This window comes from Meleagris gallopavo, chromosome 2, assembly GCF_905368555.1.
Source record: "Meleagris gallopavo chromosome 2, MGAL_WU_HG_1.1, whole genome shotgun sequence".
NCBI classification, from domain to species: Eukaryota; Metazoa; Chordata; class Aves; order Galliformes; family Phasianidae; genus Meleagris; species Meleagris gallopavo.
The window spans coordinates 15,408,337-15,432,252 of NC_139405.1; the positions used below are offsets into that span (position 1 = coordinate 15,408,337).

Here is a 23,916-nt window from a genome sequence, read left to right on the forward strand (position 1 = left end):
GATTTGGAGGCCTGATAGTGGTGTTGGTGCAGGGACTGCCGGCTGCAGGCCTGCTCCTTAGAGATAAGCACCTCCGGCTTATCTGTGTGCGTGCCACCGACATGGGGCTGTGAGGGAGCGCAGGCTTCTGGCAGGGGACTTGGGCACTGAGGGATACCGGCAGTGAAGGATGTGGCCCAAGGGGACGTAGGCACTGAAGTGCACGGGTGCTGAGGAACGCGGCACAGATGGACGTGGTGCAGGGGGATGTTCTGCTGTGAGACACCAGCACCGAGGGGCACGGCAGCAGGGAGACGCGAGCACCGAGGTACACGGCACAGAGAGTTGCTACACTGGGGGACGCGGGCGCTGAGCGAACGATGGCTGAGGCGGCCGCGAGCGGGAAGCACGCGGTCCCAGCACGCGGCCGTCCCGCCCCGCAGCGTCCCGGCGGACGGCACGGCGGGGCGGGGCGGAGCAGGCGCACGGAGGGCAGCATGGCGACGGCCACGGAGGAGGGCACGGCTCGGGAGCCGCACCGCTTGCGACGGCGGCAGCGGCCCCGCGGCGGGGTACGGCGCGACCTGCCCGCCGCCCACATCGAGTCCTTCAACTACGCCATCAGCGAGGGGGTGTACCGCGCCCTGCAGGTGCCGGGGGGCGGGCGGGAAGCGGCCTCCGGGGATCGCGCTCCGGAGCTCGCCCTCACGCGTGGGCACCCGTCTCTCGCAGGACATCCCGCCGGTGGAGCTGGCGCTGAAAGACGGCCGCTTGGCGCTCACCGTGGTGGGGATCGCTATCTCGCCGCCCGTGGTGCCCAAGGGGACGCTGTGCCAGGAGGTGAAGGTGTTCCCGGCCGAGTGCCGGGGGCTGCGCAGCACCTACCGCGGGCGGCTCACGGTGAGCTCCTCCGCTCGCGGGTTTGTTGCCTTATCTCGGCCACGGCTTCTTCAGCCTTCCGAGTTTCGCCTGCTTGGGAAGCGTTTCTGAGAGCTGTGTCCTGCCTTGGGTGTTCTGCTGGACGAGCTGACAGCAAAAGCTTTTTGTTGCGTTTAGCTCTGTCTCCTCTGTTCTTATTTCCGTTTCCTCCCTCACAAGATGTCAGTTATGTTGCTTCTTCTCTCAGGTGGATGTTGAACCCAGTCAGCCTCTGTAGGAGGTCTGCAAGGAAGCCTCCTTCATCCCACAGACCATTAGGATTCAAGTCTCTTCTTTTTCCCGCAGAAATATAGGTCCAAAGGCAGCGTGGCTCTGAAACCAAAGTCATAAGTTCTTTGCATTGCTCTGAAATTCCACTGGAGAAGCATCCCTAGCAGGTGTTCTCCTTTGCTTCCCATTGTCACCACGTAGCCACATCCATGCTGCATGCATCCTGCACAAGGACTCTTGCTTGCAGTTCCAGCTTTATACAACTTGCAGCAATGAATCTGACTGCAAGCAAAATGTCCCGACATAAAAGTTGGCCAGTTGCGGATTGTGCACCATTTTCCCACTGGCTCTTGGATTTTCCTGAACCAGAGATGCATTCATTCTTTCATTCCTCCTACCTGTGTTGCTCCCTTCCCTCCTTCCCTCCCTAACTGTATTTTTTTTTTAATTGTTTCTCAACCTACGTAAACATTTGACACTTGGAACAAAGCATTTTATTGTGCCTGATGTGTGGAAGTCTTTCCTGTTCTTTCCTACTCCCTGCCCCTGCAAGGTGGGAAGCAGTGTGTCATCAGCCTGTTTTCATTGCTTTTAATAGCACAATGAAGTTATCTCTGAGGTTCTCAGTTCTCCGAGGTGAGTGCTGTTGTCTGGTGAGTGGCGTGTTGCACAGAAGCCATTTTATACCATTGGGCATCATTCAGGTGAAGACAGAATTATGCAGAGGTTTCAGTGTATAGCTGTCATGGATTTAGAGGGGGACAGCAGATGTTCTAATTCCTAAACCTCCTTAATTCCTAAGATGTTGCCAGGTGTTAATCCAGCAATAATGCCAAGATTTTTTTCCTGACTGTGGCTCTTTTAAGGCTTACCATTCTACCTATGATATTGGGACTGTTTGCTATGTATTTTATACTCTGTCAACTTTGTTTATCTTGCTGTCAGCTTCTTTACTTAGAAGAAAATCATACAAGTCTAGAACTGTAGACATGTGCTGACTATTTTCCAGAATATGTTGCCCAGATATTTACTAGTTAAGCTTTTTGTTGTGATTATTACCACTTTACAGTGATGGCAGTTGGTTGGGCAGATTGGTGGTCACGTTAAATGTACAATTATTATAACAGGAATGAAAAAGGTAAGCTCAGTTTACTCACTGTTTGTGTTGTATCATTTTAGGTTGACATCAGCTGGTCACTGAATGGCATTCCACAAGGGTCTATTAAACAGCCTGTAGGGTACATTCCAATCATGGTGAAGTCCAAATTGTGTAACCTCTATAATCTTTCTCCCCAAGAGCTCATCCAGCACCATGAGGAGGAAGAGGTAATGAGGATTTTGTGGATCAGGAAAATGTGCGGTATATTAGGCCAGGACTTGAGTGTTTATATTTTAAATTTTACTTGCATTCTCTGAATGTACACTAGTTCTGGTGATTCTGTACAACATCTTGAAGAATGGCAAGTCCCAGTAAGTCTCAGTTGTCTTTGGATACAGGGGCCTGTTTTGTGCCAATACCTGTGCTTCCCACAGGTGACTCTACTGTTGCTAACTAGCATTGATGACTCTGTGGAAGCAGATTAGGAGAATAGGTATTGAAAGAGGTTCTTTTTATTATTGTTGGTTGTCTTCCACAGCTGTTTTCATCTCCCCAGTAGCATATCATCTAATACAGAAATATTATAAATGTTCTGTAAGTCCGGAATGATATGTTTTGTGCTCCCAAAAGAGTGAGCAAACAAAATCTGCAGTGGTGTATTGCTGCTGGCCCCCAAGTGCACTACCTTACTTACAGTATTCTTTGCTACTGGAATGCTTTTTTTCCTAATGGCACAAAATTTGGGAAGCTGTACATTTATTGGTATTATGCATGTACATGAATCCCCTTCCTTGTACATAGTGCTAGATTTAGACATTTAAAGTGCACTGACAAAGAGTGCAGCCTTTCCAGACGCAGTGCTGAGATGTCTTGTGTGTTTCATAGTTGAGATTTTAATCTTTGTTTTGCTGAGATTTGATCTTTGTTTCTATAATATATTACTAGCATTTTCTTATTTTACTTAAGATGATACTTTATATCTAAGCACATTAAAAGCATTCTTTCCTTTCTGGCAGGAAATGGGAGGCTACTTCATAATTAATGGCTTAGAGAAAGTAATTAGAATGCTGATTATGCCCAGGCGCAATTTCCCTCTTGCGATGACAAGACACAAGTGGAAAAACAGAGGTCCTGGTTTCACAGAGTACGGTAAGCTAAAGGGCTTCCTGCCACATCCCTCCAGAAGCTACTTGTGGACAAACAGGAATGACCAATTAGGGCTGATATTTTGTTGTTGTTGCATAATGTTTATATTTTCAAGTAAATTTTACTACAGAGGAAATCAAAGGGTTGATAACAGCATAGTGATACAAGTATGAGACAAGTGCTTGCCTTTCAGGTGGTTTCTGAGCTGCCTGTGCTGAAGGAGATGGCGTTTAGGCTGTGCAGTACATGGAGCTGCTGTTCTGTGATAGGAGTAATTGGAACCCTGCATGCTGAAGAAGTCAGTGTAAATTAGTGAGGTTGTGGCACTGAATTTGGTTTTCCATACCTCAAGATGATAAATGTAATTTACATGAAACAAATTAACTGGATTTTTGCCTTTTTCATAACTTTGCATGCATATACTGGTAAAATTGAGTTTTAATTAAACCAGATTGAATAAAACCTAAGTTTTGCACTTGGATGTTACCAGCTGCTGGTTGGCCTGCACCATGGTGCTTCAGAACACACTAATTCCCCATGCATGAATTTTGAGGCAGTGCTAGTTTAATCAGTTCCCATTGGTTTTATTTTGATTTATCCTGCAGTGGACAGCACAGAACAGGAGCAGGAAACAGTGCTTCAAATGTACTGCCTTACTACAGGGATGGGAAAACTTGTTCCACAGTGCAACAGGGAAGAGTATTTGTGTGTTGCAGTATCTCAGGACCTACATTTAGAGACAGGACAGATGGAGTTTTCCATTTCTTAAAATCTATAGGCATCGCCTGAGCTTCTCAGCAACGACCAAAGATGTTTGTTCATTAAAACTGAACTTAGCTACATGTATTTATGGGAGTCTGATCTGACAGTGGTCAGATCTACCTGCCTCACATTCTCAGCCATGAAGTACAAAAGTTTATCTACTGAATCATCTCACGCCTGCTTGGACATCTCACAGAAGTGTGGTCTGTACTTCTTGCATAGCTCATATTGGCTTTTGCTTCTTTTAATTTCTGCAGGGGTAGTACTGCACTGTGTTAAAGATGAGCACAGTGCAATAAACATGAACCTTCACTACCTGGAAAACGGCTGCGTAATGATGAATTTCATTTTTCAGAAAGAACTGTTCTTCCTTCCCTTGGGATTTGCTTTAAAGGTAAACAAATAATGCACGTTGCATGCTTTCTGTGATAAATAAATGCAGAAGTTTCACTAAGCATTTCTATTTTCTTGATTAATGAGAGGCAGCTAATTCCATAATAAGTATTTTCTGTCATACTTCTGACATTGGTTGAAAACTGTAGAGCAAACTGAGCCAGCACATGTGATGCAGTGTGCAGTTGGAGCAGAGGAAGTGCATGCAGGCTTATGCCAAGGTGTTACGGCTTCCTGCTAATGAATGTTGTGGGTTAATAGCTCATAGAGGATGTAAGGGCTTGCAACCTAACAGGAAAGATCCTAGGAGTGTTTTTAAAACTGATTGACTGTTTAAGAAACACTTGGGTCAGCCTCGGCTGTAACAGTGTTAATCATTAAAGTCAAGTTCTCATATAAAAGGAAACCAATAAACTGACTCTCTTCTTTTTTAAAGGAGAAAAATAAAATACTGTTTTTGATTGGAACTGAAAGCATTTAAGAATTGGAAGACAAAACCAGTAGTGTCAGTTTGAGCACATTGGGTGCAGTTAAATTGCTGTTTGAGTAGCAGACAGGAGTTTGATGTTAGTCAAGCCTTTCCAAATTTCTCTTTTAAAAATAGCAAAGCCTGGGTGCTTCAGCTCTGTGTTATACAGCAGAAGCATTGGAGCAAATTGTGGCCTGTGGCACCACAGCTTGTCTTCAGTCTCAGGGAATTTGTGTGTTCTTCCAGCCTGCTGTGTTCATGTTGCTGTTGTGTGACTCATTTCTCTTTTTCTTCACTCTGCTAGTTCAGTAAAATTACTTGCCAGAAATAGGTGATTACCTTGTGTTTTAATAAGCAAGGGCATTATGCTATGTTAGCTTACAGGATGTCATAAGCTAAGCAGGCTGCGTTGTCTGAAGTTTGAATTCTTCCACACGTATCACTCCATGGATTAGAATGCTCCCTGCATCAGCCATTTAATAGAGAAGTCTACATGTCTCTTTCATGCAGCTCCCATTTTTTCATGAGTTTCTTGAAGGCTTTTTAAATGTGGTGGTGAGACACACTTTGCTTAAAGATGGGGGAGGTTTGTCAGCCAAAGTTACTTGTGAGCTGTATGGTTGCTTAAACCCTGACTTAAACAACTAGGAAACATTATAATGCCAAGAGCTAAGAACATAGGATTTAAGTATGAGCTGTAGAAAATGAATTGCTGAAGCTGAAGTGGATTGTAATGGGCTAAGCTGTCTTTTGATTTCTTTGGAGATAAGGAGTAACTTGAGACAAAAGAAGCCTGTTAAGTTAGAGGATGCAAATTTAGTTTTTTTTCCAAGGGTATCCTTAGGCTGGAACTACTTGTGATCATCACCTTGTTCATATCCCCTGTGCTACTCTTGAAGTTCCTTAATCCCACAGTATTTTTCCATTTCCAGAGGACTGAAAACCTAAATCGTTGGGGTACCCAACTTCTGCTGTTTTATGGCCAGACATTGCCATGACTGTATTTCTGGTCTGATTCACATTTGTCTTTCAGGCATTAGTTAATTTCACAGACTACCAGATTTTTGAAGAGCTGGTCAAAGACAAGAAAAACGACACCTTTTACGTGAACTGTGTTACTGAGATGCTAAGAGCAGTAGCTGAAGCAGGTTGTTACACACAGCAAAACGTCCTCGAATACCTTGGAAAGAGCTTCAGAGTAAAACTCAACCTTCCTGAGTGGTACAGCAATGAACAGGCTGCAGATTTCATTTTCAAGTATGTATGTATGTGTTTAGGAGTACATGCTTGTGTCATTGTATTGAAATTACAAGTTACTTTAAGAATACTCTGCCATATTATTTCACACTATCATTGTTATGGTTTTTGTACACAGCCAGTGTCCAATTCTTGGTGGAATTTCAGGATATTGTGATAATCTGTTCTGTTCGAGTTTAGAGAAAGGAAGGTTGCAACTACATGTGTGGACTGCTTTAGGTTCAACTTGTTGAACAGCATTAGAGTAATTTGTGGCATTTTCTCTGCTGTTTCACACAGTCATTAGCAACTATTATGAGAATTACACTTATCTCCTAAATGATAGGAATTGGATGTTTTAAAGTCTTGCTTCTTCAATGGAATAAGTTAGGAAGCAATGGAAGAGAGGGGTTTGAGACTGCCAGTGTGACAACCATTCAACTGATTTTCAGGTAGTACAGATTTTAGTTCTTTGACCAAGTTTTTTAGCACTTGAAAAGTATCATTTGGGATGCCCAAGTCCTTGAGTACCTGTAAATAAGGAGTGATCATCAGGTGTTTAGAAACACGAAGGCAGCTTTTCAGTGCCTCAGAGGGGCACTTAGAAGTGTAGGAAGAACAGCTCTTCGTACTGAGAAACATGAGCAGATAATTTCAAGAAAGTTTTACTGTAATTTTCTTTATTCTTTATTAACTGAAAAAGTACTTTGGCGCTTTTTGGTTGTGTTTTTTCCCCCCATGGTATGTTCCATACACACTGTTTGTCAAAGCTGTCTGCGCTGTGGAGATAAGAGCAATTGTGGAAAGCATTATTTGGGGTGTACCTTGTATTGCAACTTCCACCTGGCCAGAGGTTTCTTTGAATGTTTTTATGGTGAAGTTGTAGAGGCTTCAGAAGAGGGCAGTATGGAGCAGAGATACAGAGTGGCCAGATCCTGCGTGCTCGCTCTCATGCTGGAAGGTTGTGCTTACATCTTGGAAAGCAGGTTATCTCTGTTGTCTTGGAAGGCAGTTTAGCAGCTTTGTAGCTTGCATTAAAATCATTCAGCACACGTTTCCACACAAGGATTTGATTGCAGTGTTCCGTGATCTGTTACTAGTCTACAGCTTGGATTTCGGGGTGGAGATGAGCACATATATGTGGTTATGCAGAGGTGTTTGGTGTCATACCTGCTGCAAAATAATGTACAAATCTCATCTCTTAAGTGGGCCTGTAAACTGTGTACTTGTAAGGACATATAGTAATATGTAAAATAAATTTTTCACAGGGCTCACCTTTGTCTGATCAAGATTTTGATATTATTTAGCAGTAATGTGAAGAACAGCTGGCGTGATGGGGTGGTGTTAATTGTCCTTCTTTCTCTCCCTCCAGCAAGTGTATCTGCATACACTTGACAGACAGAACTGAAAAATTCTACTTGCTTTGTATGATGACCCGGAAGCTGTATGCTTTTGCCAAAGGGGAGTGCATGGAGGATAATCCAGACAGTCTGATGAATCAAGAAGTGCTTACCGCAGGACAGCTTTTCCTTATGTTCCTAAAGGTAAGGTCATAAGGCCATTGTATGGAGTGGTCATCCAGACAGGGACCTACAGTGGCCAAGGAGATGAGAGAAATGCAAAGCCAAACTGAAGAGCTAGGTATATCACAAAGACTTGAGGGTATGCTGGATCTAGTGCAGCACAGCACTAAATACGCTAAAGAGCAGCCTGTGTAATATCTGGAGTGAAGAGCTTCAGGGCCTTCGAGAGCAAATGAAAGTTCAGGGTTGGAGTCTGGGGAAGGAGAAATACCAGCCCAGGAGAGTTTTGAAACAGCGTATTGCTGTTGTGTCAGTTGATACAGTAATAATAAAGATCTGCCTCTTTGTGGTGCTCCTGCTGTGTCACACAGCAAATGTGCAAGTAGATAACTGCCCCATCCTCTTTCTCTGAAAATCAGTGATTTATATTGTTGTTTGTACCTGTCTTTGAATTCTTTTACAGATCAAGAAGTCAGTGGTGTACTTCCAATTTATGCAGTTATTTTATTACTGGTGATGTAAAAGTGCAGCTTCCTAAACTATTCCAGTTCATTGTGAATTCAAGTTATTTCTGGCATTTCCTCATTGTAGAATGCCAGAAGGAAAATATTGCTCAGAAGTGAGATTTGTCAGCCCCAAGTAATAATAGTTCCCTGAGTTACTAGATAACTCTTAGTCTTTCTTTGCCATTTTAGCCAAAATCTTCTTTAGCACTGTTTTGTTGAAACAATTCTAAAATTTCTCTACTACTTGATTGGTTTCAATGGCTGTAGAAAGAGAATAAAAAGTGAATTATGTGAAGCATTGTAGTGCTTTCTGAAACTGGCACTAGGAACCAGAAGAGCTTGCTGTCCTGCCTGGTCCCATCAGATAAACAGAGGAATGAGCAGTCTGGTCTGTAAATGCAAAGATTCTACATAGACTAGGTTTCTGTTGTATAGATAATGATGAGACAGTCATTAGAGTGTCTGTGTTCCTGCTTTAAATTGAGTGTCACATTCTTAAACCGCAGGAGAGGCTTGAGAACTGGTTGCAATCTGTTAAATTCATTTTGGAGAAGAGAACAGAAAAGGCCGATATCAACATCAATACAGACAGCTTGATGAAGGCGTTCAGCCTGACCACAGATGTTACCAAGTCATTTGAGTATCTTCTTGCAACTGGTAACCTGCGATCTAAGACCGGTAAGTCGTAAGGTTTAAGAAGCCCTTTTTTTACCTGCTAAAGTGTGAGAAACAATTAAAACTTAGGTTTTAAGTTAAAAGCAACTTGAATGCAGACATTGTCCACTGTAACTGAATTAACAAAGACAGTGGTATGGGATAAGGCTGGTTGAGAGAAGAGGAAATGCGTCCTCAAGCAGTGAATTTATAGTCTCAGGACCTCCTACAGTTCACTGAGTTGCTTAAGTACTTAGGTCTTGTTACTGGAAAATAGGAAACAGCCGTCTGAGTGACATCCTGATGTAAATCTCCATCTTGTTCCTCAGGCCTGGGCATGCTGCAGGACAGCGGTCTGTGTGTGGTGGGGGACAAGCTGAATTTTGTTCGCTACCTTTCGCATTTCCGCTGCATACACAGAGGGTCGGCGTTTGCCCAGATGAGAACTACCACGGTACGCAAACTGCTGCCGGAGTCCTGGGGGTTCCTGTGCCCAGTGGACACCCCCGATGGAGAGCCCTGCGGTCTGATGAACCACATGACAGCTGTGTGTGAAATAGTGACAGAGATGGTTCCTGTGACAGACCTTCCACCTCTGTTATGTGCTCTAGGTACAGTTTACTGGCTAAATTATCTAATGAAGCAATCTTCCTTTTCACTTTCTGCCCTACGAACCCATATCTAGAAAATGTTCTGCAGATACCATTACTGTAAATCGAGGTAAACCTGTTCTTACTCTGCTTCTGCTTAATTTAGGATTTGCTTATTCAGGCATGTCAACCTTCTGGAGAGCGTGAAGTTCAAAATAAATGTCTCTTAGCTGTAGAGCTGAAGATGTTCACCCGCACAGGGCAGGCTCAGAGAAATTGGACAAACCATTGACTTCATCGTGTTGCTGATAACTTGAATTAAATTGCAGCTCCTCTAGTGATTAGCACAGTGATGGGAATCTTGTTTCATTCAGAAGTGTGCTGGGACTGGATGGGAAATGGCATTCTCAGTTGTGCACGTTTTATGTTTTCCATCAAGGCTCATCTACCGCTTTGCCCTGTCCAGATGTTCTGAATTTTTCTCATGGCTCATAAAGCTGTTTTATGTGGATTGAGGCTTCCTGCAGAAATAACGTACATTTATGTGCTTTTTTGGCTGTTCCCTCTCCTGCCTCAATCTCTGACAGGTGTTGTCCCCATTGATGCGACCCCAAGCAAGCCGTACGCTGAGTGCTACCGCGTGGTGCTGGACGGTGCAGTGGTGGGCTGGGTCGAGTGGGACCTGGCTCCTCAGGTTGCAGAAGCCCTCCGGCGATTCAAGGTTGTCTTCTTTAAAATGTGATTTGCCTAAACGTGCTCCATATGCAGTGGCCAGAAATAAACCAAAAGACTCCAGAGTTCTAAAGAAGCCTAACTTCTATCTGTCTTTTAAGTCTGACATAATCATTTATCTTTGCCTGCATGTTAGTGTTAGGCTTTTTGGTTTTTCTTGTATTTTTTCTAAGTTTGCTCTTGGTTTATGATGTTGCCATTGTTATGAGAACTTTTTTTTTTTTTTTTTTTTAGCATGGTAGAAGTATTCTTGGTGGAGATATTGCTAGAAATACCTTCTAAATTTGCTCTTCGCCATTTTATGTTAATAGCTACATCCGTGGATCAGTGGTTGGTATTTCCATTGTGGGTGTTAACCTAGCCTGTAGGGTGCAGCTTAACTAAAATAATATTGTTTTGTATTCCTAAATTAATATTCCTTTACACAAACAGATAACACAAGAGAAGAGATTTCCTGCACGGGCAGAAGTGGTCCTTATCCCAATGACAGGAAAACCCAGTCTGTATCCTGGGTTGTTCATCTTCACTACCCCTTGTCGAATGGTGCGGCCTGTCAAAAACCTGCTGTATGGAAGGAAGGAATGGATTGGTACTCTGGAACAGGTAGGTTTTGCATATTTCAGTTATTAAATGCTGACTATTACAGCACTATCCTGCATCAGAAGCAGTATTTTGTGAAGTGTTTGTCAAAGGAGCTGAGAATAGGACATAGGTAACTTGTGCTGAAGAGCTGGAATAGGTGGCAGAAGGGTTTTCTCATTTCTAGCTAATGAGTTCTTCGTACTTTTCTTAGAGGTAGACTGGAGAAGTCTTTTTCAAGTTCTGAAGTCTGCTTTCAGTATGAACGTAGTGAAAGTTTCCTTAGATAAATGCTCACTGTCTCATCACTTCTTATGTCACGTTCTGCAAATTGCCAGTGAGCAGCCAAGTAGTGGCTTGCCTGGGAACTTGATAAGTTGGAACAATTAAGATGAGAGAGAGGAAGTGCGATGCGTATCGCAGTTTCGTACTTTCAGACTTGCTTTCCTTGCAATTGTCTGTGATTGTGGTAAAGTAGTTCAGTAGTTGTCTGGTGTTTTTCTTGCCTGTGCTAAGGTACAGTCAGCAACCACAGCTGAAACTGAAATTGAAAAGTCACTAGGCTTTGTCGCTAGCAGCTTTGTCTTGCTTTCTGTCCAACCTGTCCAATGTGATTCTTGCAGGTCTTCATGAACGTGGCCACCATGGAGTCAGACGTTGTGCCTGGAGTCACCACCCACCAGGAGCTCTTTCCTCACAGCATTCTGAGCGTGGTGGCCAACCTCATCCCCTTCTCTGACCACAACCAAAGTCCTCGAAACATGTACCAGTGCCAGATGGGTAAGTTCTGTAGTACCTACAGCTGCAAGTCTCCAAACAAGGAAGAGGGGGGGGGGAAATCTCTGGCATGTGTATCCCCGTGTTTCCACATAGCAACTCTTCCCAGCAGTTCTTACAGCTCTGAAGTTGATTGCCATGAAATAAGTGACTGTTAAAGAAATCAAGCTTATCATCCAGGCAGCCTTCCAGTGGGCAGTTCTCAATTGTAGTGCTCACAGTGCCTTAAATTCTTTGCCAAGTTGTTTGAGGGTTTTTTTTGTAGGCTTTTTCTTTTTAAATTTGAGGTTGTTGATCATACAGATTAGTGTGGGGGCACTGCACCAGCTGCTTGGGAGTGTCAGCATTAACAACTGTGCTGGCAGGAGTCCTCTCATCCCCCAGCTGGCAGAGGTTGACCTGCTTCTCACGAGCAGCAAGGGTAAATGCTCTGAAGTGGTGGGGGTTTCTTTGCACCTGTTTTCACTGACTGCACTGTCACTGTGACTGCAGCTTTTGAGAGAGCAGTTACTGGACATTTGTTGCAGGATATTAAAATGGTACCATGGCAGCAATTCTTTTTTTTTTTCTGCCAGTGATTTGACTAACTTGGTTGTCTGCAGGCAATTGGGATATGGTACATAGATGGCGTTTCAATTAGTTGACAAGCAAGTGATTTGCAAGAAACTTATTTAAAGCAAAAAAAAGCCAGGCTAAGAGGTAGAAACTATGAGAGTGCTGCTCCACAGCATATTGCATTTCTAACAAGGTTACTAGAAAGGTGCCCTTAATATGCTACTGCTTTTTCATACTTATCTGAAAGTACTGATGTGACTGTGTTCAAAAGCTTTTTTTACTGCCAGTGTGTTTGTACTGTCAATAGGAAAAAAAAAAAACAACACTTTATTGGAGGCTTGAAATTGCAGGAAGGACACAATTAGAAAAATCCTTTACGTAGTGATGTGAAGGGAATTTAATTATTGTGTGTGGTTCATAGAAACTTTTTTAGCTGGACTTAGGGCAGTTATTAAATAATAATTCTGGAGGACACAACACTATTTAACTTTGAACTGATCCTGTGTAAATGCAACTTTCTTTCTTTATAGGAAAGCAAACCATGGGGTTTCCAGTGTATAACTACAAGGACCGCTCAGATAACAAGTTGTACCTCCTCCATACCCCTCAGAGCCCTCTGGTGAGGCCCAGAATGTATGACTATTATGGTATGGACAGCTACCCAGTCGGTACCAATTCAGTTGTGGCTGTCATCTCCTATAGTGGCTATGACATGGAAGATGCAATGGTAAGTGTAAGGAATTACACTGTCCTGCAAAGGAATTTAGCATGGACAATTGTAAAGAAGAGTGGTATGCAGTTGAGAAGAGCCCTTTTTCTGCTTTTGCTAGTCAGTTCCATTAGAATTGATACAGGAGCTCAGCTGTTAAGCACCTTCTGCAGTAATGTTCAGGGTAGTCAAAGTAGAGCAGAGCTCCCTTGTGCAAGGCTATGGGCTTCCAGCACTGATTTAAAAAAAAAAAAAAAAAAAAAAAAAAAGAGGGATTGGAGGAGACCTGAGTTGGAGTGATGATTGGCTGGGAGGTGTTTGGGTTTTTTTTAATGTAGGAAGGTGTTGTTAAAAGGTGTGCATCAGATCAGAATGGAAATGCTTTTACAAGTTTTTAACAGCCTTTTTTTTCTTTCTCTTAGATTGTGAACAAATCTTCTTGGGAGAGAGGGTTTGCTTACGGAAGTGTTATCAAGATGGAGAGCATTGACCTTTCCCTTAAAGCTAGCAGGGGAGGTGATAATTTAGTATTTGGTATCAGGCCTGGGGACCCAAACATTAAGGAGAAGTTGGATGCTGATGGACTGCCTTTTGTTGGCTCCATCCTGCAGCCCGGGGACCCATTCTACAGCTATATGAACCTCAACACAGGGGAGACCTTCACTGTGTACTACCAGTAAGTTCAGCTTGTTCCTCCTGTGTCCAAACATATGGAGTAGTGGACCCTGTTCCTCCTGTGTCCAAACATATGGAGTAGTGGACCCTGATCAGCTGCTCTTTTAGGTGTTGCCTTTTCTCCTCGCATAGCACTTAAGGTATCTGTGTGTTTATGGAGCATGAAATTGATGCATGTTTTGTGGCTTGGAGTCACTGTATGCTGAAGAGCTGCAGCATCTAGGATATAAGGCTAGGAATGGTAAAAAGAGAGAACTTGCAGAAATGTTTTGCTGTCCCCCAATATTGTTACTTTGTCCATCTCTGTCATTTTCTGCAGTATTGTGTTAACTGAATTGGGTTCTTGGTCCCCAGAGACTTGCCAGTCTCTTGCCAGAAACTTGTCAATACAACATCATGCCCTACCCGCACCATTTATAGAGTGAGGATCATACTATTTAGTTATTCATTAGCTTATTGGATAAGCTAATTGGATAACAGAATAACCAGTCTTACTGGGAAAGCTATCTGTTAATACTATACAATGAGTGCATTGAAACTGCACTGGAGAGATTGCTGGTTGTAGAGCAGAGCAGAGATTCAGTACGTGGCAGTGAGGATTGCCAGAACTTGATGCTGTCAGCTCAGCCTTATGCTCCTTCCGCTTGTGAATCCTGTTTTGGCTCCCTACTCTGTATTCCTGTTTGACAGCTCTTTTATGCTAGCCTCACCTTAGTTCAGGTTCCTTACCCAGAGAGCCATTTTGCCTGTGTACTCTGCAGCATTTGTTCATTACAGTTCTAAATGAGGTAACTATTTAGGTTCCTATGGGGAGGTTTCCTGCTCTCAGTGTTGGCTCATGCCCCAAGTTTCCCCAGAGATCCTGCAACCTGAAGGGACAGTTCTCCCTACTGTCTTAACTGTGCTGCTTGGATCTTAAACTTGGGTTGGAAGGGGTGGAGAGCAGAGGCTTTGACTCAGAACTTTCATGAAGCTGGGAAGAGGCTTATGAAGCAATTTTTGAGTGGTTTTGTTGTTGTTTTAGGATGGCCTATACTGTGGTTGCATTTTGGCACAGTAGAAGAATAGCTGTAAAACAGAAGCTAATAAGTGCAGGCCTTCTGCAAGTTGTGAAGGGACTTCAGAGGACAAAGAAAAAACTAACCCTGTTGTAATGTGGTCGAAATGTATTCATTCCTTGAGAGTTTGGGCTGCAAGCTCTGTGACAGGAGTTAAGTGTGCAACAGACATCTAGCATATGAAACATCTGCTGAGGGTTCACTTGAAACAGCAGCGTAACCCTGAACACCTGTTGGCAAAGGCCCACTCAGCTGCCCTTGTGCCTTTGCTATCTGCTCCTGAGCTTTCCTCTCAACTTTGCCCTGAACTGTTCATCTATGCTAGCATCCCCCCAGTTAAGGCAGTGTTAATGTATTGTGTAGGAAAGTTCTGCCTTGAAAGAAAACAATTGGCATGTCTGATAGTACTGATGAACCAGGTTTAAATAATTTTGACTTTATTATATGGACGACACATTACCTCATCATAGGGAAGTTGCAGTTGTGCTGCTAGCATTAGAAACAGCAAACAAATGGCATACCTTTGTTTGATACCTTTGTTTGGCTGCTGTGCTCTAATTCTTATGCAGTCTGATTTCCCTGAACGATATTCTTCAAAAAATGTGGAGCTCTTTATTGGACTTAAAAGTGGGTTGGTTTCTTTGCTTCATTTCAAAGTCATGAGCATATCTGATACCTTTGCTGTGAATGTTTTTCTGCCTACACAGGAATAAAGAAGTTGGCATTGTAGACAACATCAAGCTGTGCAGTAATGACCGTGGCACTGGGAAATTCAAGAAGGCTTGCATCACCGTGAGAGTTCCTCGAAACCCAACTGTTGGAGACAAATTTGCCAGCCGCCATGGGCAGAAGGGCATCCTGAGCCAGCTCTGGCCTGTTGAAGACATGCCGTTCACGGAGAATGGGATGGTTCCAGACATCCTCTTCAACCCCCATGGGTTCCCCTCCCGTATGACCATCGGGATGTTAATTGAGAGCATGGCGGGGAAGTCAGCAGCACTGCACGGCGCCTACTACGATGCCACTCCCTTCACCTTCACAGAGAAAAACTCTGCCTTGAAGTACTTTGGTGAGACTCTGGTGAGCGCGGGCTATAACTTCTTTGGGACCGAAAAGATGTACAGTGGAATCAGTGGCGTGGAGCTGGAGGCAGACATCTTTGTGGGAGTCGTGTACTACCAGCGCCTGCGCCACATGGTCTCCGACAAGTTCCAGGTGAGGACAACAGGACCCCGGGATTCTGTCACTAACCAGCCTGTCAAGGGGAGGAATGTGGAAGGGGGGATTCGCTTTGGCGAGATGGAGCGTGATGCGTTGTTGGCTCATGGCACCTCCTTCCTGCTGCACGACCGCCTGTTCAGCTGCTCTGATGGCTCTGAAGCCTATGTTTGCACAAGCTGCGGCAGCATGTTATCTCCTCTGCTCCAGCGCCCACCGCCTTCCTCCGTGGCAAGCAACAGGAGGTATTCCTGCATGCTCTGTGGCAGGATGGACACCATCCAGGTCATCCCAGTGCCCCACGTCTTCCGGTACTTCTTGGCAGAGCTGGCAGCCATGAACATCAAGCTAAGGCTCACGCTGGAGCAGTAATCCTGCAGTGAGAGGAAGGAAGCACGCCTTAGTTCTGCCTTTGCCCTCTATGGGTTTCAAGGGTTAAGTTCTCAGGTTTGTCAGTTACAAGGTTAACTTCATGTTTGTGTTGTGATGGGGTGAAGCCGCATCGTGCAGAAATGCGGTCCCAGTGGTGTTTGTTTGCACGTTGTAAAAGATTGCTATTGCAACGTGTGTGGAAATCAAGCAGATCACTGTTCCTATAGGCCACCGGCTTGAAAGCGGTGAGAGTTTTTTGTTCACTGAAAGCTGGCAGCAGCTGCAAAGATGAATAGGTCACAAACAGCATGAAGTGAATGCTGGGAGTGACAGTGCATTGCACTTTTTTGTCATTATTTTATTTTTTATTTCAATATTTTGATCCAAACAAGAAAGCAGATGGCTTTTCCAGCCCAGCTCTTACCTTGGCTCCAGCGCTTCTCAGGTCGTAGAGATGCACAGCCACAAGCAGGTTCACAGCCCTAGGGCAGTAGTACAGCCCTGGGGCAGACTATGTCCCTATGCCCCAGCCGTGGCTGTGGCCCCTCCTTCTGTATGAGCCTCGTCTGGTTGGCACCGAGGAGATTTTTATACTTCTTGTTAAGAGTTCTTTATATGTTTCTTTAAAAAAAAAAAAAAAAAAAAAAAGCATTTAAAGCTGTGTCTGCAGCCAGCCTTGCATCCACGGGGGCCTCCTGGCTGCCAGAGCAGCTCAGGGCCGGTCTGGGCGGCTCTCCCAGGGCTTGGGTGGCCGCGGGAGGCGAGAGGCTGTGGGGCTGTCGTTTGTGGGTGAGGCGTTGGGGCACCGCACGCCAGCTGGGACCTGGCCCCTCTGCACCATCTGCAGCAGCTCAGCAAATGAAGAAGGGGTGGCTGGGGTTAGGGTGGCTGGGGGGGCCGTGTCCCCCATCTGCTCCGTCACAGCGCTGCCTGGCTCCATCATGGCGCTGTCTGTGGCCGTACCACTGCAGCAGGGGGGAGGAAGGACGCTACCACGTGTGCGGGAGGGGGAGGCAGGCAACGCTGGGATGGGAGAGTAGTGAGGCGATGGCACCCGTGCCAGGGGCCGTCTCTGCCCTGTGCCCGCCTCCCCCTCGCTGCCTTGCCCCAGGTGCAGCTGGGAGCAGGTGGCAGAAACGGTTGGGGCTGAGCGACCACTGTGCTGCTGCTGCTGCTGCTGCTGCCGCCGCCATGGAAGTGCCCTGGTTGCTGCTGGCCTCTGCTCTGCTCCTGCCCCGTGAGTAGCCAGCAGGCAGGTTGAGTAGGTGGGCGCAGAGTGGGCTGGCGGCCACCGAGCCTAGCTGTGAAGGCCGGGCCCAGCGCAAAGCCTTAACCTGCATCCTTGCAGCTTGTGGGGCCGCCGACCCCCTGCCCACCCTGGCCCCGCCACTGACCATGGTGGTTTCGGGGCAGCGGCGGCGGCTGGTGGTGTGCGTGGTGAGCGAGCTGCCCGCAAGCTCCGGCCACGCCGTCTGGATCTCCAGTGGCAACGGCAGCGCTTTGCAGTCCTTTGCCTACGGGGCTTCGCAGGAGGAGGGTGGCACCGTCTGTGCCGTTTCCATCCTCCCTGACAGTCCCATGGAGCAGGAGCAGCTGGCGTGCCACGTTGGGCCCAACAGCAGCGCTCCGGCCCATAGCTCCAGCCCCATCGCTGTTGCAGGTATGGACGGGGGCCCTGCCCGGGAGAAGGGCTGTGCCAGCGAGCAGCAGGCGTGTGGCCCTGCGGGTGAATGTTACCCAGGGGTTTGTGGCAGCCCCCTCCCCGCTGTTCCTCATCCCGCAGGCAGCGATGAGGAGGCAGAGCTGTGTCCCAGCACCCCCGCGGGTGAGTGCGACGGCAGGAAACCGCGCTGCGGGCTGGGAAAGGGCGCTGGGACAGCGTGCGGAGGGACGGTGGGGGCACTTAGCCCTGTAGGGGTGGGACGACGTGCCTTTCGGGGGAAGTCATAGGGCCTGCAGCCATGCTGCTGTCCCCTCTGTTTCAGAGCCCCGCGCCTGTGCTGCCGTAGCCCTGCTGCTGGCCGCGCGGGTGGTGCTGCTGAAGGCCGCGCTCCTCGACGCCCTGCTCACCGCCTTGCTCCTGGCCCGGCGCTGAGGAACCAGGTCTGGCAGCGAGGAGTGCCCCGGAACGAGGGGCAGACCCACTCTGAATGAGGGAGTGGGAGCGGAGCGGAGAGAAGCCCGCGGGACGGGGGAACCGAAATAAGCTCGGGGCACGGCGGAAGGGGCCCGACCGTGCGATGGGACGGACAAGGACCCTCCGCCGCGAGCCCGCAGCAAGCGAGCGGAGAGGCCGGGGCTTACTGGGCGGTCCGGGCGGCGATTGGCCGGGCAGGCCGGGCGGTGATTGGCTGGGCAGGCCTGGCGGTGATTGGCCGGGCGTGCCACGCGGGCCACTGGGGTTGGTGGTGGCTGTGCGTTGCCGTGGTGACGGGGGCGGGGCGAACGCCCGGAAGCGGAGCCATGGCGGCGGAGGGTCCCGCCGCGCTGCTGCTGCTGCTGGTGGCGGTGGCGGGCGGCGACGACGCGGACTGGGTGCGGCTGCCCAGCAAGTGCGAGGGTGAGCGCGGCCGGGAGCGAGGGGAGCGGGGCCGGGAGCGGGCCGGGGCGGAGGAGGCCCGGTCGCGGCAGCCGGGCCTTCCCGCGGCTCCCGGAAGCGAAGGGAGCCGAGGCTCCGCCGGGGCCGGGCCTCGCTTCGGTCTGTCTGTGCCGTGCAGGGACGTGCGGGGCTCCGCGCCGCGGAGGAAAGGAGGAGAAGCTGCGGCGGAGCTCTTGGTGCGGCTCCCCCGCCCGGGAAGACGCTCCGAAGGTGCCGTGTGACCGCACGGCCGCTGCCCGCCCGGCACAGGACCGCTGTGAGCCGTGGCAACGCAGGGCCGGGCTCGCTCCCGGCGGAGGGCACTGCGGAACGGCACGGAGCCCTGCGGAGCTCCGGGGCAGGAAGGGCCGTGCTGAGCCCGGCCTCCGTCCCTCCACGTCTGCAAACCCCTGTTTCCTCCTGCTCACTGTTCCCGTCTCTCTGTTGGACTGTCTGTTACAGCTGAAATAAAAGTTTGTTTCCCCCCTCCCCTCTTTCATTCATTTATCGTTTCTAAAAGCGTGGCAGGGCACTGCTGGCAGTGCAGTGCTCTGCAGTAGTGATGCAGGCCCTGCGGCCCTGCACCCACGTGCCCGGTTGCCTTCCCATGTGGGAGGCACAGGGAAGGGCTGACTCGCAGTATCCTATCCCCATGGGAAGGGATGGGCAGGTGAAGCAGACACTGGGGTGGCTGCCCTCTGCTCTCCTAGCTGTACCTGTGTGGCTGCGCTAACACTGAAGCACTATTCAGGGCCTCCTACTCCAGAAGATCATCAGTCAGGATGCTGCTCTTCGTTTCTGTGAACAGCAATGGTGTCCGTGCCCTGTGAGCTCTTCTCCCAGCACCCAGTTCCTCCTCAAGACCCACTGACCTCCTATGCTTTCCCTCCCACAGTGTGCAAATACGTGGCATTGGAGCTGAAATCTGCCTTTGAAGAGACCGGCAAGACCAAGGAGGTCATCGACACCAAGTATGGCTTCTTGGATGGGAAGGGCGCAGCCGTCAAGTACACACAGTCGTAAGTAAAAACAGAAGGGGCTGAGTCCCTCCTCTGGAGCATGGAAATGTGCCAGGTTGCTTCCTCCTGATCATGGAGGCTGTTCTGGGGTGCAGCTCCAAGCTGTTCCTCCCATTCTTCCTCTCCACGCAGGGACATCCGGCTCATTGAGGTGACGGAGAACATTTGCAAGAGGCTGTTGGACTACAACCTGCACAAGGAAAGGAGCGGGAGCAACAGATTTGCAAAGGTGGGTTTCCCTCCTGGTGCTGACGTGTGGTTGGTTCTTCCAGGTGCCAGCTGACAGCAGGCAAGGCTGTGCTGCTCTGGGGTGCTGTCCTCAGGGGGAGGTGGGCCAGAAGGGAGCCAGATGTCGTCTCACGTGTGCCTTCCTGCTGTGTTTAGGATGTGCTTAGTGCAGAGAGGGATTGGGGGCACGTAACACCCCAGTGTCGGCTGCCTCGGGCCTCTCTGTGCCCCCGGGCACAGCCTCACTGCATGGCTCTGTTCTCCCCAGGGTATGTCAGAGACGTTTGAGACCCTGCACAACCTGGTGCACAAAGGTGTCAAGGTGGTGATGGACATTCCCTATGAGCTGTGGAATGAGACCTCTGCCGAGGTGGCGGATCTCAAGAAGCAGGTACCTTCTTGGTGGGGTCAGCGTGCTGCGGCCGTGCAGGCTGGGAAGGGCTCAGCAGGTGTGGGGATGGGATCAGGGCTTGCTGCCACGATCTGGGTGCCAGGCTGTCCTCTCCCTGTCAGTGTGATGTGCTGGTGGAGGAATATGAAGACGTGATCGAGGACTGGTACCGGCACCACCAGACGGAAGATCTCTCCCAATTCCTCTGTGCTGACCGCGTGCTGAAAGGGAAGGATGCCAGTAAGTCCTTGGGGCTGCCTGGGGCAGTGCATGCCTGTGGGAGCACAGGGAATCCAGCAAGGGCACGGGGAGCCCTGCGTGTCCTTCAGGGCCCTCTCTCCCCCTGCCCAGGCTGCTTAACAGAGAAGTGGACCGGCAAGAAGGGTGACTTGGCGAGCGCGGGGGAGAAGCCAAGCAAGAAGAAGAGCGGGAAAAAGAAGAAGAAAGTGGGGAAGGAGCAAAGTGAGGGTGCCGAGAGCTTCTCCCCGGAGGAGAGCGGGGTGCAGGAAGCCGCTCCGCTCCCCCACAGCCCCACCGACGAGCTATAGGCAGCAGCTCGCAAGGACTGAGCGGGGAGAAAGGCTCTCCCCCGTGCCACAGCCGCAGCTCCCGGCCCACCACGGTACGGACTGGTTCCCCCCACAGCGCGCCGGGCCGGGGCCGCGTCCTCCCAGCGCCCGCAGCACGGCAGCTCGGGGCCCTCCAGCGCCGGGGCTGCGAATAAAGACGTTTTTCGCGGAGCGCCGCTGCGCTGCTTGCCCCGCGCTGCCGGGTCGGCTCCCGGAGGCTCCTCCCTGCGAGGGGACGGAGCGAAGGGGAGCGGCGGCGGCGGCGATTGGCCGCCCGAGGGGGCGGGGCGGGGGAGGGCGCGGTGGCGGCGGCGGCGGGGCCGCGGCGGAGCGGGGCGGCGGCGGCGGCGGCGGCGGGATGGTGGACAGCGTGTATCGGACGCGCTCGCTGGGGGTGGCGGCGGAGGGGCTGCCGGATCAGTATGCGGACGGGCGGGCGGCGAGGGTCTGGCAGCTGTACATCGGGGACACGCGGAGCCGCACGGCCGAGTACCGCAGCTGGCTCCTGGCGCTCCTCCGCCAGCACCGCTGCCGTTCCGTCCTCGACGTGGCCTGCGGCACCGGGTGAGGCCCCGCGTCTCCGCGTCCCTCCCGACCTCTCCCTTCCCTCTCCCGTCCCGCTGACGGCGCTGTCCCCAGGGTGGACTCCATCATGCTGCTGGAGGAGGGCTTCCAGGTGACCAGCGTGGACGCCAGCGACAAGATGCTCAAGTACGCGCTGAAGGAGCGCTGGGAGCGGCGCAAGGAGGAACCCTTCGACCGATGGGGTGCGGGCCCGGGGGGTGCGTGGGGCTTTGGCGGGGGGGACGGCGGGAGGGAGAGGGGGAGGGGAGCGGAGGGTCCTTGCGGAGGGCCCCTGCCTTCATCCTCTCCGCGTGCCGCAGTCATCGAGGAGGCCAACTGGCTGACGCTGGAGCAGGACCTGGAGAAGCCCGGGGACGGCTTTGACGCTGTCATCTGCCTGGGGAACTCCTTCGCGCACTTGCCCGACTTCAAAGGTGAGACTCAAAGGTGGGGCTGCAGCTGGAGGGATCGGGGGCTGCCACACACCTGTCTGGAGGGAGGCTGAGGACGTGCCCTAGCTCATGGCACAGGTAGATTGCGCTGTGGCAGCGTGTCTGAAAACAGGCGCTGCTTTGGGGCTCCATGGGGCCACTGAGGCGGTGGTAGAGCTGTGTGTGTCTGTGTCACCTCTGGCTGGGCCGAAGGCACACCCAGACCTGTGCCATGTGTGGGGCTGTGGGTTCCCCACACTTCCCTGGAGAGGCTGAGAGCGTGCCTGAGCTCATCACGGGGGTGGAGCTGCGGGTGCCCCGAGCCACAGGCTGGGGGAACCGTGTGGGTTTGTGTGGATGTGGAGGCACAGTCCGTGCCTTGGGGACTCTGGGCTGTTCTCCCCAGGGGACCAGAGTGACCACAAACTGGCCCTGAAGAACATCGCCAGCATGGTGCGGCCTGGTGGCGTCCTGGTCATCGACCACCGCAACTATGACCACATCCTGGCCACCGGCTGCGCGCCGCCTGGAAAGAACATCTACTACAAGGTGGGCAGTTGCCATCCCTGCTCCATTCCACTGCCCTCTGCCACAGCCCCGTTCCCCAGGCTGGGGCCAGGGAGCAGCGGGACACCAACGTTCTGCTGTCCCCAGAGCGACCTGACCAAGGACATCACCACCTCAGTGCTGCTGGTGAACAACAAGGCCCACATGGTGACCCTGGACTACACCGTGCAGGTCCCCCCGACAGAGGCAGGGGCCTCCCCGGAGCTGAGGTGAGAGGGGCTGCATGGGGGTTCCAGCCGAGGCTGGGCCTCGGTGTCTGCCCAGCCTCATGGCCATTGCCTCATTGCAGCAAATTCCGCCTCTCGTACTACCCGCACCGGCTGGAGGCCTTCACAGCACTGCTGAAAGGTGCCTTCCAGGGGAAGTGCCAGCACAGCGTCCTGGGTGACTTCCAGTCCTACACGCCGGGTCAGGCCCATGTTCCCTGCTACTTCATCCACGTCGTCAAGAAGACTGCCTGAGGGGGCTGCTGTGACAGGACTGTGGTGGCAGAGCACTCTGAGTAGCTCTGCAGACAAACAGGTGGCTGGGGACTTCATGGAGACTCACCCAGCAGCCAACTGCTGTTAATTAAGAGCGTCTGTGAGAGCAACCGGAGCCCATGGTCCGTGTGTCCGTCTGTGGGGTGAGCTGCCTTCAGCCGGGTGGGACTGGGGTCGCAGGGCCTGGTGGGCATGGCCTCATCCCAGCCCTCTGCTCCCAGCCCATCCCGCAGTGCCAAGGGTGAAGTGCCAGGGCTGGTGCCTGAGTGGTTGCACAGCTCCACAGCCTCCAAGAGGGCACTGAGCCCCACGGAGCACCATCTGGAGAGCCACGTAGGTAGGGGGGTTACAAACACCCAGTTGAAATGCTTGGTGCAGCTACAGTTCACTTCTTGCCCACCCTGCAGAGCTGGGGATCAGATCCCAGCTCCTTCAGTCCCAGCTCCCTCCAGGCCAGCTCTGCCTGAACATGCTTCATGCTGGAGGCACTCATTAGCCAGGCCACCATGCATGAAGGGCCTGCAGCTGCTGGAGGAGTGGCCCTCTGGGGAAAAGCACGGTGGGGGCACACTCCTTGCCAGCCACACATGGCTCAGCAACACTACTGGCAGCAGCTTTGGTGCCACTAACACAGAGGGCTGATGCTCTGCCTGGGAGCTGCAGGAGCAGCTGCCGAGAGCTGGCAGCCATGAGGCGGACATGAAGGCAGCTGCCAGCTGACTGACACACAGCCCTAGTGTGGGATTTATTTGGGATCCATGGTGGAGGGCAGGAAGCAGTGCACGTGTGGCAGGGGCAGCAGCTGCCAAGAGGCTGCAGTGAGAACCGAGGCAGGAGCAGGAGTGCGTGCTTGGCTCATATGGAGCAGCTCATGGCTGCTCCAGCCGTGGGGTGGGGTGAGTATTG

The 23,916-nt window shown here is 50.5% G+C and overlaps 3 protein-coding genes across 3 annotated transcripts; all 3 read left to right on the plus strand.

Moving 5' to 3' along the window:
• Positions 1-149: 149 nt before the first annotated feature.
• Positions 150-16,604, plus strand: POLR1B (RNA polymerase I subunit B). The gene is made up of 15 exons (XM_010706561.3): positions 150-629; positions 712-879; positions 2,308-2,454; positions 3,244-3,376; positions 4,393-4,529; positions 6,031-6,254; positions 7,606-7,777; positions 8,769-8,940; positions 9,246-9,527; positions 10,094-10,227; positions 10,671-10,841; positions 11,441-11,597; positions 12,680-12,876; positions 13,281-13,534; positions 15,299-16,604. The coding sequence occupies exons 1-15, from the start codon at positions 360-362 to the stop codon at positions 16,179-16,181; spliced, it is 3,501 nt and encodes a 1,166-aa protein (XP_010704863.2). The 5' UTR covers positions 150-359; the 3' UTR covers positions 16,182-16,604.
• A 690-nt stretch (positions 16,605-17,294) lies between these two features.
• On the plus strand, positions 17,295-21,137 carry CNPY3 (canopy FGF signaling regulator 3). The gene is made up of 9 exons (XM_085219813.1): positions 17,295-17,418; positions 17,530-18,006; positions 18,167-18,275; positions 18,341-18,741; positions 19,655-19,778; positions 19,911-20,007; positions 20,275-20,397; positions 20,520-20,637; positions 20,749-21,137. The coding sequence occupies exons 1-9, from the start codon at positions 17,373-17,375 to the stop codon at positions 20,943-20,945; spliced, it is 1,692 nt and encodes a 563-aa protein (XP_085075939.1). The 5' UTR covers positions 17,295-17,372; the 3' UTR covers positions 20,946-21,137.
• A 125-nt stretch (positions 21,138-21,262) lies between these two features.
• Positions 21,263-23,125, plus strand: GNMT (glycine N-methyltransferase). Its single transcript, XM_010706618.2, has 6 exons — positions 21,263-21,530; positions 21,606-21,733; positions 21,851-21,964; positions 22,368-22,510; positions 22,616-22,737; positions 22,818-23,125. The coding sequence occupies exons 1-6, from the start codon at positions 21,325-21,327 to the stop codon at positions 22,987-22,989; spliced, it is 885 nt and encodes a 294-aa protein (XP_010704920.2). The 5' UTR covers positions 21,263-21,324; the 3' UTR covers positions 22,990-23,125.
• Positions 23,126-23,916: the final 791 nt, after the last annotated feature.